Consider the following 15,529-nt stretch of genomic DNA (forward strand, 5'->3'; position numbering starts at 1 on the left):
AAGAAAGAAAGAAAGAAAGAAAGAAAGAAAGAAAGAAAGAAAGAAAGGAAGGAAGGAAGGAAGGAAGAAAAAAAGGAAGGAAGGAAGAAAAAAAGGAAGGAAGAAAGAGAGAGAGAAATGGAGGGAGGGAAAAAGGAAAGAGAGTAAGAAAGGGGGATGGATGAAAGAAAGAGAAAGAAAGGAAGAAAGGGGGAAAGAAATGAAGAAGAAAGAGAGATGTGGAGGGACAGAGGGATGGAGGAAGAAAAGAAAGTAAGGGGGAGGGAGAGAGGAAAAGAAAGAAAGAAAGAAAGAAAGAAAGAAAGAGGGACAGAGAGAGGGAGGAAGAGAAAGAAAGAAAGAAAGAAAGAAAGAAAGAAAGAAAGAAAGGAAGAAAGAAAGGAAGGAAGGAAGAGAGAGAGAGAGAGGGAGAGAGAGAGAGAGGGAGGGAGGGAGGGAGGGAGGGAGGGAGGGAGGGAGGGAGGGAGGAAGGAAGGAAGGAAGGAAGGAAGGAAAAAGAAATGAGAGAGGGAGGAAAAAGAAAGAAAACAAAGAAAGAAAAGGAGAGGGTAAGTTAGTGGGGTCGGGGTGGAGGTGAATGTGATCAAACTACAAAGTCATACAGGTACAAACATGTCATTATGAAACACATTTCTTGTACAACAAATAAAAACTCCAGTAAATTTTAAAAAATAAAATACATAGTGCTGCCGTCTGGGATGCTGTGCACCCGAACCTATCAATCACCCTTGTCCAACACCATGGAGCAGTGATGCCACAATTCTAACACTCTGCTTATTCTCTGGCTTTTGTCTGTGAATCTTTCTCTTTCTGCTCTTTATATCGCCCATACTGGGAAGAAAAGGAAGACAAATAAACAATGCAGATTTTAAAATCACCTCTTATCATGTCGGATAGCAAAAGGATCATAATATAAGAGCAGTGTGAATACCATTTATAGACCATCTTACAAAATAGCACACCCTCTAAAGTGACCCTGCAGTGATGGTACAATTTGTTAATCCTAGCACTCAGGAGGCAAAGGCAAGAGGATCTCTGAAAGTTCAATGTCAGCTCAAGCTCCAGGACTACACAGAGAGATCCTGTTTCGAAAAACCAAACCAACCAAACAAAAACCAAATCCTGAGGCTCAGGATAGTAACATGATTGGCCCTATGCTACATAGTGGATAAAAAACCTAGAATCTGAGTCTTGGAATTTCTGTCTAAGCTTCTTTCCAATTGATGAAAGTCAGAAAGTGATTTGTCACTATGGGAGATTAGAGTACCAATTCAAATCTTTTGATTGAGTTAACCAGTTCCTTTCTCTACACTGTCTATGTAGCATCACCCATATTTCTGTACTTACACACCATTATCACATTCTGGTATTTTGTAGCATCTTCCCTAAAGAAATCTTAACTGACGCTTGAAGACACTGGAGAGGGCTTTCCATTACTCATGGCTTGCAGAGGTGAAAACTCACTCTTTGGACAGATAGGTGATTAACTTAAGAGTCATACGTTACCTTTTACACATTAGTAGGAACACTCAAGAATACCAAGGAGTGATTGATCTTCACGCAACATTGGAAATCCATACTAAGAATAGCAGAGGTAAAGTACAGGGAGATTACTAATGCTTGATAAGGGATATTTGAATGCCAATAAATTTATTTAATGATGAACTAACTGCACAGATGAAATGTTGAGTTTTGGTTTTAAATAGTGTGTGAGTTAATGTGTGTGTGTGTTTGTGTGTGTGTGATGTGTGAATGCTTGTGGTATATGTGTGTATGTGAATTGGTGGGGGGTGCTTGTGTGGTTGTGTTTGTATGTGAATACTTGTAGTATGTGTGCGTTTGAATGGTTGTGCTATGTGCATGTGATGCCTGTGGCTTATGTGCCGAGGCTTGTATGGAGGACAGAAGAAGAAAATGGGTCTCCTGTTCTAGCACTCTCTGCCTATTGCCTTGAGACAGAGTCTTTCAGTGAAGCTGAACTATAATCCATGTTTCTAAGCATTTAGGGGCACAGAAGGATGAGAAGTAGAAAGAAGATACAAATGTATCAAAATTGTTAAGTGCATACCATGTAAATGACTTTTCCTGAAATTTGAAATCCTGCAGCATGCAATACATATCAGTAATTATGGGGAGAGGCATACTTCTGCATTTAAACACCCTTTAGTCATTTTGATATACAGAAATAAACAGTTTAGAAACTATAATTGTTCAGTTATCAGAGATATTTTAAGAGGTAGGATTATGGACTGATAATAATCCACACTTGTCTTCTAGATGTATGACCAGAATGATCTTTTGAGCCAATAGAACCAGCCACTGTTCCAATTCCCTTGGAACATTTTTGTTAAGTATTTTCAGATCTCTATGCTCAAGAGAATGGTGCATCTGTCTTCTGGAGACGCCTGGCTGCATTCTTTCCCAGATACTAATATAGGTGGCACTTCAGTAGTGTAACCAGTGACATGAGGAACCTGATTTGGAGGGGAACAGATGGTAGCATCTTTCTTGGGTTAATTTTAGAATACTGAAATAGTTCTTTTCTCACGCAAGCCATCCATGGAACCAAATTAAAAGAGCTATGTCACATGGAAGATGGAAAAGAAATACATATCTTAGTGTAAGGCAAAGACAATGCACCAGAACTTTCAGTGCTTTCCCCTTGTTTGCCTCCTTTCATATAAATATGAAGGTCACTTCAACTTCTTTTCATCCAAACGGATGCAGAGCACAAACATGGGAATATCTTTTATAAATGAGTGGGACAAACCATATCCTTAGTCATATGTATTCAATAATCATATGCATTGAATAATTAAAGTTGCATCATGCCATATATAAATTTATATCAATTTGTAAAACCTAGTTTTAAAGGCATGTTTTTTCTTAGCCAATAAAGAACTTGGGGGCTAACTGATCACTATGCCTGGTAAGGCCAAAGGTATAATGAATTTCAAAGCAACCAATTTCTGGTTCATTGTTTTGTCTTGAGAAGTTCTTTCTCTCAAATGAGATAGAAATGTCAGTTGAGGATGAAAGAACTTGGAGGGAGAGACCCTCAAACATGAATAATGGTTTAGGTATATGATGATTCATCAGTTGGGAAAACGAGGAAAGTACTTTACACAGTTACTGACCTGCTTTCCATCGAGGGTGTAGAGTTTTTTGACAACTCCGGTCTCCAATTTGATCGCTTCTGTGATGTCAGTGAGGACCTGCTCGAAAGAGTGGGCTGTTTTCTTGTTGAGAAGCACACGCACTGCCTTCCGAGGCTTCACCCCACTGCGAATGATAGTCACAAGTTTGGGGCGCACAAAGTCCTTGTTCTCTCTGGCTTGAGCACTGTTACTGCTAGCCAAGGACTGGGGAGCTTTCATGTTGGCAGATGTCTTTACGTTGACAGACCAGTTGGGGTTGACATTCTTGGTGTACTCAACCTTTTTAAAGAAGTTGTCTGAGGAACAGACATAGCTTTCCCCTAAGGGAAGAAATAAATGGTTAAGTGTTAAGTTCAGTAGTAAATATGCAGATGCAAATCAAGTTTATGCTATAGTAAATAGTATACTCATACTGAAATAAAGCTTTGGGTGAAATGTTGACATAATAACCAACCTTACCTCCAGTTCCTAAATGGGTCTTCTGATGACTTATTCAAATACAAAAGTAATCAGCTAAATACCCTTCAATACAATGGCATAGCTAGTTAAAGAACTTTGTAAATCTAAGGGATATACACATACACATATATCGCAAACACCTTTAAGTATGATTTAATAAGTAGAGTTCATACAATCAATATGATACTATTAGGATGTAAATGCTTTCCAGTTTCTATGATGTTCACTAACTTTCATGCACCACTGGAACATGTTTAACTTGTCTCTATTTCCTGATATGATGTGTGCTACTTTTACTATAATATGAACCAAAGAAGACTTTCAATGTTAATTTATTTTTCTTTCAAATTAAAGTGAACCCAAAAAAACCCTTACATATCAGACATTCAGTAGACATTTGGTCAAACACCAAATCATCCTATCTTGCTAAATAGTTGAGTTATTGAAATGTGAAAGGTGTGTGTGTGTGTGTGTGTTTCATGCGTGTGTGCACGTGTGTGCATGCATGGGTGTGAACACACATGTACTGAATGTCTAAATGTGTGTATAAGTGTGTTATTTACCGCTTATCCCACTCTAAATGAAGAAAGCATCTAAGTAACAACCCCTCCCCTCCAAACACAGAGGATTGCATCCCTAGTGTTTGCAAGTCTAGCTCTTCTTTGGAAAATATGTTCTTCTATTTCTACTACCCCCTTTACATCTTTCTCCATTCTCCTAAATGCTGCATGCTACATCTGTGTATTTGGTGCCATTTCCCATCAGTTGCTTTTGGCTGCCCCCAAGTAGTGAGTGGGAGACTGCATTATGTATCCTGATTGAATTGAAAAGGTCTAGTATAAGCTTTAGATTTACTATGGGCTGTGGGAAATGACTAATAGAGTGGAAGAAATGCAGTGGCCAGAGGCAAGAGGAGGGCATTATACTCCTGGAACTAGAAACTAAAGAACATTGGAAGCAAGTTAGGCTCAGCCTGAGGGAGAAGTATATTTGGGGCGGGGGGAGGAAGAGCTGAATTTACTGAGTAAAGCATATTAGCCTTAAGGTATAAGAAGTTCATTCAGAGGTTGAACTGCAGAAATAGTGATTTGATCGGGCTTTAAGTCATCAGTAATAAAGCTAAATACATAGACAATAGATAATTCCTAGCCAGTGCAAAAAAAAAAAAAGAAAAAGAAAAAGAAAAAAGAAAAACCAAATTAAACACAATTAAAGTCTGATGGTTTTCCTGCTCACTTTGGTCTCAGCAGGAGACCAACAAAGAGACATTCAGAAACACCAGGCTGACAATTCATTCTCTTTGCAAATATTGACTGCACCAAATCCTTTAAGTCATGTGAATTAATAATTTCTCGGTTAGTGCTAAGACTCAGTGGCAGTCTCCAGGGTAGCATTGAGGGGACAAGTATGTGTGTGTAGGAGGAGGACAGGACACAAGGCTGCTTTAATCTCACTAATGGTCTGTTACGGTAGGGTAACCAAGACATGGATTATAAGCAATCATAAGCACTGGCCCTGGTTGGTGTATATGTGTTCAGGAGTTGAGGACACAAGCTAAGAGAGACACCCTGATTTTGTTGCTTTCATGGCATACAAATTCAACACCACACCAATGTTTAGAGACTAGAGTCTGAAAAGTATGATTCAAAATGGTAAAGGGGACCTTTCATGTCCTCTATATATTCACAGCCTATACCCCCAGCACAACACACACACACACTAGAAATGGTCTCCTGCCTCTGTACTTTGTCATATTCATGGGCACCTCCCAAGAGGTCACTGCATTTGAATCAAATGCTTCCCTTTACTTTCCATACACTTTCAAACTCTGTCAGACAACTGGTGGAGTGGAAATGTCCAGGGCTTTATATTTATGATTCACTCATCCTCGGATTCTTCTGAAGAGTCAGCTGTGTGGCCCTCATTAGGGATATGGACTTGTTTTTATACATGCTGCCGCCTCTTAAACCTCTAAGCTTCTGAACTACAAGTATGATTAACTAGCCCCATGAAAATGAACATGATGGCAAATAATTAGAGTATCATATGGCACCCGAGAACTTTCCACAGGGCTCAGCACTAAGCCAAATCTATGTTGAGCACCTTCTGAGGGTACATTTTAATCGCTCCACTCTCTACTTTTGGCCTGAATACATAGCAGTGGAAAAAGAACAGCTGGTGTGATGTCAGTCAGATTGTGATTCCTGACACTTTCTAGTTGCGTGACCTTTGGCAAATTACCTGACTCCCTTGGCAGCAGTCTCTTGTCTGCAAACTGTGTGTAAAGGGGGGAGCTAATAAAAGCCCTACCTTATAGGGTTGCTGTGAGGCACAAGTCCAGTGGTGGAATGTTCTGAGCTCAGAGACTGGAGCATAGTAAACACTTCATAAGTTCTCATTATTATTGTTAAGTCCTTAGTCTGAGGAAACAGATAACTAGGAGGGAACCAGAAAGAGGAAGAAGTAATAGCTGAGAGAGGGGATGGAGCCTGAGGAGGAAGCAAAGCTAAAGAAGAGCAAAGAATGCATCAAGGTCAGAGGTCTATGACCTGAGCTGTACTGACTGCACAATGTGAGAATTTCTGGGTTCCACTATTTCAAAGAACCGATTGCCTGCTGTAGGCTGAGCATGGTGGCACAAGCCTTGAAACCCTCACAGTCAGTAAACAAGAACAGGAAAATCTCTGTAAGATGGTGGCAGCCTGCTTCAGATAGTGATAGCACTTGCAGCTGGGTGAGGCATATTACACCTTTCCACAGCTGAGTCTCCACCCTGCCATGAGCTCCAGGGGTCATTTTCCACCCTCTGGGAATGGAGAAAGAAAGCTGTTTCTCAGACAAGCAAGGTGACAATTTGCTGGAATGAACCTGTTGTGGGATGAGGGGTGAGGGAGGGAAATGCTCTAAACAATAACCAAAAGGGAACATGATCCAATGTGTCCTCCTCTTCACCTTTAGTAAGGTTCCATTTTCCAAGGAATCGTATGTATTTATAATCTCTCAATGCAAAACTACTTTGCCATGGGCTTTCTCTTCTGGGGATCCCTAACTCAAGAAAGAAAATATTGAATGATACTTTATTACATTATTAGACATGCCCATTAAATGCATCACTTTGTTAAGACCGCTGCTTTGGGAAATGCTCTTGCTTTGGTGATTAGAGACTAAGTTGATGAAAAAAATGGTTTCATCTCATTGGAACAAGTAAGCTGTGGTAAAGGAGTTAGATAACACAGTGTCATCCTACAGCTCAAATTATCCAAGACTGTCTGACTTTAAGTATTCTTCTAATGTTCTACATAATGAATAGTGCTCAACCTTGTCTTCGTAGACAAAAACTGGCTAGTCACAAATATATCTTTTAAATTGATGAGTGTGTATAATAAACATGAAGGTGAGGGAAAGCTTAGCTATGGGAAAAATGGAGAATGATTCTCTAATAAAAGAAAAAGAAAAGGCAAGACAAAAGGAAATAACACCGATGCATTGGATCGCTTTCATTGGCCAGCTGGGGACAGAGTTAATGAGGACCACATCCTCTGTGGATTTTCCAAGACCCTTGGTGTATGTGAGACACTGTGCAAAGGTTGACATGAAAAATGAGGTTTAGACTCAAAATGTTTCCCTTGGTCCTTTCTGCATCTAGCAACAGACAGTTGACCAGAGTCACCAGACAAAAGGAGTAGCAGCAATGCCAGGGGGTCAGTGTGATTAGCATGTGCTTTTAATCTTATCGAATTTTAGGCTAAATATTTAATGTTCTGATTGTTTAGAAACATAATAAATACGTTGTGTGATATATTCCTGTGAGATCTACAAAACAAAAGGGAACAGAAAAGAGGATTTCTACTTTCTGCATCACTGTTGTTAAAGGAAAGGACTCATCAAAATTGCCTCGTCCAACACTCTTAATACTCAAAAGACTCACTCAATAAAAACTCTAAAAATGAATTGAGAGGCCCTATGCTTGGAGGTCCTGTCTCAGTTGATCTGAGAAGTGTTTCAGAAAGCACTTTATATCATTCCTTAATTGATTCTCAAAGCAATTGCTTTCATTTTATGGATTAAAAAATAATACCCTGAAGTTTGGGGTTTCTGCTGATTTTCTCAAGTTTCTACAGGTTGGAAGTCAACAGATCTGAATTTGAAACAAATCTCATTTTCAGTATTCCAACTGTAATCTGCTCCTGTAATCCTGTAAGCTGATTCTTCACCAGAAATCTTTCCCAACATTCTCAACTTGAAGTTTAACAGGAAACAGTGTGCATTAATAATTTTTATCTTCTGTCCACGTTCTTCTAGAAGTAAACAGAGTAAAGGAGTTTCTGACCCTTTTTCCTAGACAAATAGCTCTAACTAGTGAAATGAGAGAGAAAAAAACCCTTTCCTTATGTTCCTTAGCCCAGTGCCATTCCCCACTTAGCTCTAGAGCAGTGGGAGAAATTATCACATTATCAACACTTTCTCAGAAATACCTCTGGATTTCCTCAACATATGACTGAAAAAGCATTGCCATCAACTGAAATTTGGATTTGCAGAAGACAAGAGGAGTAAATTTAACTGATCCCTATCCAGAGTCTATACTGTTTAGAAACATATCAGGAACTACCACTGCACCCAGGAATGGTAGATAGGTTCAATTCAGCAGGAATCAAGAGAGAATAAAGCTGTGGTCTGTTTTTAAAATTCAGACTGATCACCTACACAGAAGAAATTAAGATAATTTATCATCACCTTTTTCTCAATACACACATATACATGCATACATATACACATGGATGCTGACAAGTGTAAGAAAATGAGGGAAATCTGTGCAAAACACTTTTATTATATATAACATGTTTCACTTTTACTCAGAATACTATTTCAGTTAGTTCAGAATTCTGACCTAGCATGCACTGTGGCCTTTACATGTTCACAGATGATTGAAATTAAGACTTGAAGATTCAGTGTGCTTTTTTTGTAAAAAGATATTACAGAGAAATCCCTCAACTTTGACTAAGATATATATTTGATTGAACTATGCATACCTTATTGATCACTCGGTGGGACAGCTCCCTCAACTGAGCCACCCAGATTTGGAGTTGACTCCAACTGGCCTCCTTTATTTGAAGATATGCACTAAAATGATTAATCCTTTGATAATCCGGAAAGTCTACCATTAATGTTTGCCTACCAACTTTGTATGTGATCAAATCATCTAGGCCTTCTCCACATAGATTTTCAAGGTCAGCTATGTAGAAAACTCTTAGTCTTGAATCCTGAGACTCAGAAAGAACTATTATGTGGACATTGTGTCTTATAAGGTACCTGCCCAAATCATGTTACACGGATACTATGAAAACCATAACTACATGAGGGAAATAGGACCTTGCATAAGGGAAACCTTCATGCTCCTTTGTCTAGAAGCACAGGAAGCCTAAAAGCTGGGACACTCCTGCTAAGTCACCAAATGTGCTGTTTCTCTTTCCTTGAGGCTATCCTTTACAGTACATATGGGTTAAATTGATCAAGATAATTTATATGTCAGTTTAATATTAACACTATGATCCCAAATCTATTTTCTAAATATCCATTAAGAAAAGATAATATGGTTGAACAAGTTGTGTGGAAGATCTGGGATTTTTCTGCTATTACATGGTTTTCAGCAGTCAACACATAAAATTCAGCAGCAATCCCAAAGTCTAGAGATGATCTGAAAGGATTTAGGCAGAGTGACTCATTCCTACTTTAATAGAAATGCTGTTCATTAAAATACCAGACATACCTACAGCTTCCTTTCGTATCTCTCCCAATGATCTCAGCCTCATGGACACGCCCTTAAGTGAGCTTTTTCCAAAGCAACAGCTGAGCAGCAACCACTTACCTAAAAGTCTAATCCTCTGTGAACATATCCAGGAATTCCTACATTGGGGCATGTATTTCTAATGAATGGCAATTTCCAAATGATTTCCCAGTAGTCCATAAGAAATATTGGTCCAATTTTTATCTGTTAAACCAATCATATATTCTTCCTTCCCCTAATAGTTTCATGGCCTACTTTAATGGTACTACACAGAGTTACCTATGAACAAGATATAGAGTGTCCCAATTCAGATTTCTCTTTGTATGCCCAGTCAGATAAGCACATTTAGCATGAGCAAACCTATATACATTTCAACTTCAGCAGAGATGGAACCCCATGAGGAATGGCAGTTAAGGATACTGATAGTGACTTTGGGATCAAGAAGCCTGAGCATCAGTCAACTTGATGCTTTGGCAAACTTTCAAGGACTACTAAAAATGTAACCATAAGCAGGGATGTCCTTTCCCTCCCGGGGCCACCACCCACTACTCACTACTTGAATTACCTTCTTCCAGTTCATCCATGCTTCCGATCTTCCTGGATCCGTCAATGGTGTAAATGTAGCGCACTCCCTGAGGCAGGTTGATGTTGTCGGACAAGGATCGAGTCAGGTCAGCCAGCAACGCATCAAAACTACGAAAACGGTCAGAAGAAACAGCGTACACAATCCCCTTGAAGTATCGGTCCCCATTACGGTAGAAACGTACCTTCTTGGCCTTCTTCTCATTACTTAATGCCTGCAAGGTTCTGGTTCTGTAGAAGCTACAGTGGGCACTATGAGTGGGACTTGGAAGTCCATTCATCCGTGACCCTCTCATATTTCTAGATGCTTTGTCTCTCTCGTCAAAATGTCCAAAATCAAGTTCCATATTTTGGTGGAACCACAGCAACCTGATTGTTAGAAAAAGGGGTGGGGATAAGGAGAGGCAAAGAATAAGGAAGGGGGAGGGGGAGAAAAAGAATTAAAATATTAGCCAGATCCAGAGCTGCAATCTGCTGCCTGTGAAAAGAACTGGTTGAAAAAAGCCTGTGACCCATCTGCTGCTTGTCCCTGACCTGCAGGAATATTGATCTTAATAGAGAAGAAGGAGGGGGCTGGGCAGTAGGCTGAGGACTGAATGGTGGGGAGGGGGGTAGGAGGAAGAGATAGAAAGGGTGGCACTTTTGGCATTGTTCCAAATTGGGGAGGGGGTGTTGAAATAGCTTAAAAACCTGAAGCTTCCTGACAGTGGCTCCTATCAAATTGTAACTTCGGGCAAAATACATTAAATCTGGCATCTGCTACTTCACACATGGCCACATGACTAACAGTTGTAAATGAATCCATAGCCTGACAAAATTCCCTCAAAGAGAAAGAGAGGGAACTAGTCAAGGTTAGCATCCCCAGCTTAGGAAACAGTCTTTGCATCTCAGTACAAAGACTAGGAAGCGGAGTGTATTAGTTTTGTTCCAAGTCCCTTTTTTCCTGCTCTAATATGTGTATCCCCTCCCCCAGACTAAACTAGGATTCTCTTTTAAAGGGACAGCCTCCAGGGAATACCCGGTGTCTTTGTGCTATTCATCAAACCCTCTCCCCATCAAGCTGGTGCCGCTATACCGCATTCATAAGAAATAAGCTGGGGTCTAAAAGAGGGGAGGGATTGTCTAAAAACCAGTTATTTAGCAAGCTCTGCTTTCCTCTTATTTCCATTTGATATTAGAATTCTTTTTCTCCCTTCAGGTGTTTCATCCCCTCCCCGACCAATGCAGCGACACCTCTTAATAGAATAATTGTGGAAAGATTCCCAAAAGGGTCCCTGAATAGCATATGGGACCTTTACAAGCGAGTACACCTTTCATTGTTCTTCGTTTCTCCCCTGACTGAAGGAACATTTTACCCTCAAAGCAGGCAATTCACTTCAAACTTGTCTATTGCTTAGGTGTATTGATGGATGCAAGAAAATAATAATTGTCATCTATCAAGCTTGGATTTCAGCCTCCCTGAACCCATCCCCACCAGAAAAAAAAAAAAACAACAACAACGACCAAAACAATAAAAACATGCAACCAAATAATACAACCAAAGCCCTGACCGCTTACAAAGGTAATAATGTGAGATACGAAAAAGCAAACTATTAGCATTCACCTCACAGATGGGGGAAAAAAGACTCACAAAGCAAGAGGGCTCAGCTGCTATATACTGCCACATCAAGATTTGCAAGGAACCAGGGAGACAGGAGATAAAGGGGGACTGGTAGCTGGTATACTTGCAAGGCTCAGTTCCCCCTTTTTTTCCAGTGTCACCATGACCTGTGCTGAGCTCAGCATTGTCTCTGTCAGACAACCTGCAGTAGTAAGACCCCACCTCCTCAAGATGAGTAGCAAGCATTTTCCCCAGGCGGGCTGTGCAAATAAAGCTATGCTTTCAAATCAGAAGTGCTATTATTCTAAATTAGCATCATAGTGAAAACAAAGGAACAACAAACTCACTTTTCCAAAGGGAAATCCCAGGTAGAATCTTAGAGGACAAAAATCCTATAGAATAAGGCAAATGAAAGAGAAGAAAGAAGCGGACACACAGAGAAAGAAAGCCGTGTGCCTTGTGCTTTTCCCGTTTGACATCTGTTACATTCTGCTTGAAAATCACTCGAAAGCCCCACTCACCGGTTTTCTGCTGGTTGGGTGGAGATGCTGAGAGAAAGAAAACCAATCTCTCTATGCCTTTGTTGTCTGAGCTCCAAGCAAGAAATTCCTGCCAGGGTGGATAGTTGCCTTCTAGGTCCTAGTGCCTTGTCCAGCTTCTCCCCTGTAACTGAAGCTTAGCGAACACCCCCCAACCTCCTATGATTAATTACATGCTTTTTTTCTTCAATTCACAGCCTGCATTAACAGCTAGAAAGGTTTCGTTTATAACCCACAGGAAATTGCAGGGTAGGAAAAAAAAAAGATTGCATAGGCAAGCTCAGAATGCTCTAATGAGCAATGTGCTAGCCCTTTCTCTTAGAAAATTGCCAATTTTACTTTGGCTAAAACCTTGGCCTAATCTGCCTAGTGGCCGGACTCAGCAGGCCAAATCAAGTTTCTTAGAAATTACAGCTCCCTTCTTTTTACCTTCTTCAAAGAAAATAAAAATCTGTAAATTCTTTAACATTTTGGCTGTGCATTCAACACTGATTGTTTTTTAAAGGAAGTCAGCAGGAATGGTAAATTGACAATACAAGAGGAAATAGTTACAGAAATCATGAAGGCTAGAATTGAAAAGTGGCACTTCTCCAAGTTTTTGTTCAGTTGTTTTATCGAGACAGGGTCCAGCTTTATAGTGATAGTTGTTCTGGAACTCACTGTGTAGCCCAGGCTGACCTCTAACTTGCTGAAAAATTTCAGCCTCTGTTCTGCTTCCTGGCTACTAGAATTTGCCAGCACTAAGGTCCCCAAGCCCAGCATGTCTCCAAAACATTTTAGACTGATATAAAACATTGGTTAATGTTTCACCTTCCCACTCCTGGGCATATACCCAAAGGAGACTATATCCTACCATACAGATACTTGCATTGTTTATTGCTGCTCTATTCCTAAAAGCCAGAAAATAGAAACAGCCCAGATGTCTGTTAACAGATGAATGGATAATGAAAGTGCAAGATATATGCACAATTTTAATCATCCACTGCTAAAAAGTGAAATTATGAGATTTACAAGAAATTGTGTGGAACTGATATACTGAGTGATGTATCCTAGGCTGAGAGAAACAAAAGGATTTATTTTCTCTCATATATGACTTTAGCTTATTGTGTGTGTGTGTGTGTGTGTGTGTGTGTGTGTGTGTGTGTGTGTGTGTGTCTAGATTAAGATCTGTGAAAGCAGCCCATAAGAAGAGAAGTGGGTTTTAAAGAATAGGAATTGAGGTCCAGTCAATTGAGTGGAATCTTCTAGTTCTAAAAAGCTGGTCAAAAGCCTCCTCTGTCTGTGGAGGTTATAGGCTCTAGGAAGAAACTGATTACTGTTGCTTTGCTCAATGGACATTCTACATGTTTATATTTTTATTTGGTTTTTTTTGTTTTTGTTTTTTTCGAGACAGGGTTTCTGTGTGTAGCCCTGGCTGTCCTGGAACTCACTCTGAAGACCAGGCTAGCCTCGAACTCTCGAACTCAGAAATCTGCCTGCCTCTGCCTCCCAAGTGCTGGGATTAAAGGCGTGCGCCACCACCGCCCGGCTCTTATATTTTTACCTAATCAGTTAAAGGCTAATTAAAGATTAGAGTTTCTCAGTCATGATCAAGAAATGTGTTTGTAGTTGTAAACAGTTGACACAGAGACTCATAACCAGTCCATGTGCTGAGAATAAGTGACTTAAGTCCTCACTCAGCCTTAAGAAGGACATTTTATCATCTGCTCCAAGGTTCAGGGAGCATCACTGAAGTGGGGGGCGGGTGGTGAAAGACTGTAAGAACTGGAGTAAGGTGAGGGCTTTCTTCTGGACACAGCAATCATGAACTCACAGTAGCTATTGTTAATTAAATAAGACCAGTACAAGATCAGGACCTCAATATTCCATTATGAATGGGGTAGGAGCTTTGGAGGGCTGAGCATGCCCTGAGGAGTTACTGGCAGCTAATGGTTATGGGGTGAAAAGGATTCAGACCATGCTCACAGTTAGACTCAAAGATATGCTGCCGTAAGAATATCAGTCTTCCCCCAATGTCATCTATACATTTCAAGAAAAAGTCCAATAAAAGAATTATTATGAAATCCCCAAAAGATGTAAAACTGCAATGAAAGAATACAAAGCTTCAGGTACAGCTAGCATGGGAGAGAGACTGATTATAAATCAAGAGTTAAACTATGAAGATTTATTATAAAACTATGGAAATAAACATAGTATAATTATAGTGTTGGCTTGCAAGACAGATCTTGGGAACTGAACAGATGTCAGTATCAATAGGACCTTAGAATACGAACGTGTAATAGTAAGAAAAAGGACTTTGTAGCCAGGCTATCTGGGTTCAAATTCTGATTCTACTAAATTTTAGGTGGTGGCATTAAGTGAAAAATATTAAGACGTAAGTCCTTTGGAGAAGTGATGAGGTCTTGAGTATCCATCCCTTCCTGAAAGAGATTAAGCCTCTGTCTCTTCACTTTTTCGAGATAGGATTTTATTCTATACCCCTTGCTGACCTGAAACTCACTATAATAATCTGGGGTGGCCACAAAAATATGATAATATTTTTGCCTCAGCCTTGAAAGTGTTAAAAGTACAGGGAACAACCATCACTCCTATCTGGACTGAGCACTCTTACAAAGTAGAATGAAAGAAGGTATGAGCATTTTCTGACCCTTCCATGAAGTCCTTGATCTTGACCTTCCTTCTCATCAGAACCATAGAACTGAATTTCTGTGATTTCTAAATGAACCATTCTGTTGTATTGTGTGATACTAGCAATGACTAAAAAAGAATCCAAGAAAATAAAACAACCTTACACACATGTTAAAGGAACAGCAACATCTATATTCATTTAAACATTCTTCAAAATAGTAAAATAATTTAAAGCAGCCCAAATACCTATTCTTAATACACTAATCTGATCATTTTTTCAAATACAAGATTCCATACTCAAATGGAATAGAATAAAGATGAGCTAGGTCGCTTCTCAGCATCCATTCCAGTTCCCTTTAAGTTGCAACTTCTTGAATTGCAGAGGTTTGAAAGATGACAAGGATTTGTTAAGCATTTTAGGTTCCTCTCCTTATATGCATTTGCACGAGATGCAGAATGGGGAAGCAAGATTGAGATTATCTTCCTGCTGGTTTATTCTCCCTAGCAACAAAAGTTGTAGATGGCCAGAATTTTCGTATAACAGTACTACAATGTCCAATTAGCAATTATCTGAGAATCAGTGACCATTGCTGTAACACCAGTAGGTTTCTGATCTCAGAAAGAATGTCACTGCTCTTGTTGGCTCTAGTGGGGGCCTCTTAACCTGTTCTTTCCTTAAATATAATAAAGATCACAAATTTCTTAATTTTATAAGTATCTTATTTTCTTGATTAACTCCTCCTCGTCCTCCTCTCCCTCCTTTTTCTTAATCCTCTTC

General features: G+C 39.7%; 1 protein-coding gene across 1 annotated transcript in view; it reads right to left on the minus strand.

Annotated features, from left to right (window-relative positions):
• Dcx (doublecortin) overlaps window positions 1–12,201 on the minus strand; it is a 67,027-nt gene extending 54,826 nt beyond the window's left edge. The window contains exons 1-3 of the mRNA XM_028767484.1: window positions 12,106–12,201; window positions 9,968–10,353; window positions 3,138–3,478 (exon numbers count right to left, since the gene is read on the minus strand). Coding sequence (XP_028623317.1) covers window positions 3,138–3,478; window positions 9,968–10,331 — 705 coding nt within the window. The 5' untranslated portion in view covers window positions 10,332–10,353; window positions 12,106–12,201. The remainder of the gene's footprint in view (window positions 1–3,137; window positions 3,479–9,967; window positions 10,354–12,105) is intronic.
• Between the last annotated feature and the right edge of the window lie 3,328 nt (window positions 12,202–15,529).

This window comes from Grammomys surdaster, unplaced genomic scaffold (genome assembly GCF_004785775.1).
Source record: "Grammomys surdaster isolate TR1022 unplaced genomic scaffold, NIH_TR_1.0 173, whole genome shotgun sequence".
NCBI lineage: Eukaryota > Metazoa > Chordata > Mammalia > Rodentia > Muridae > Grammomys > Grammomys surdaster.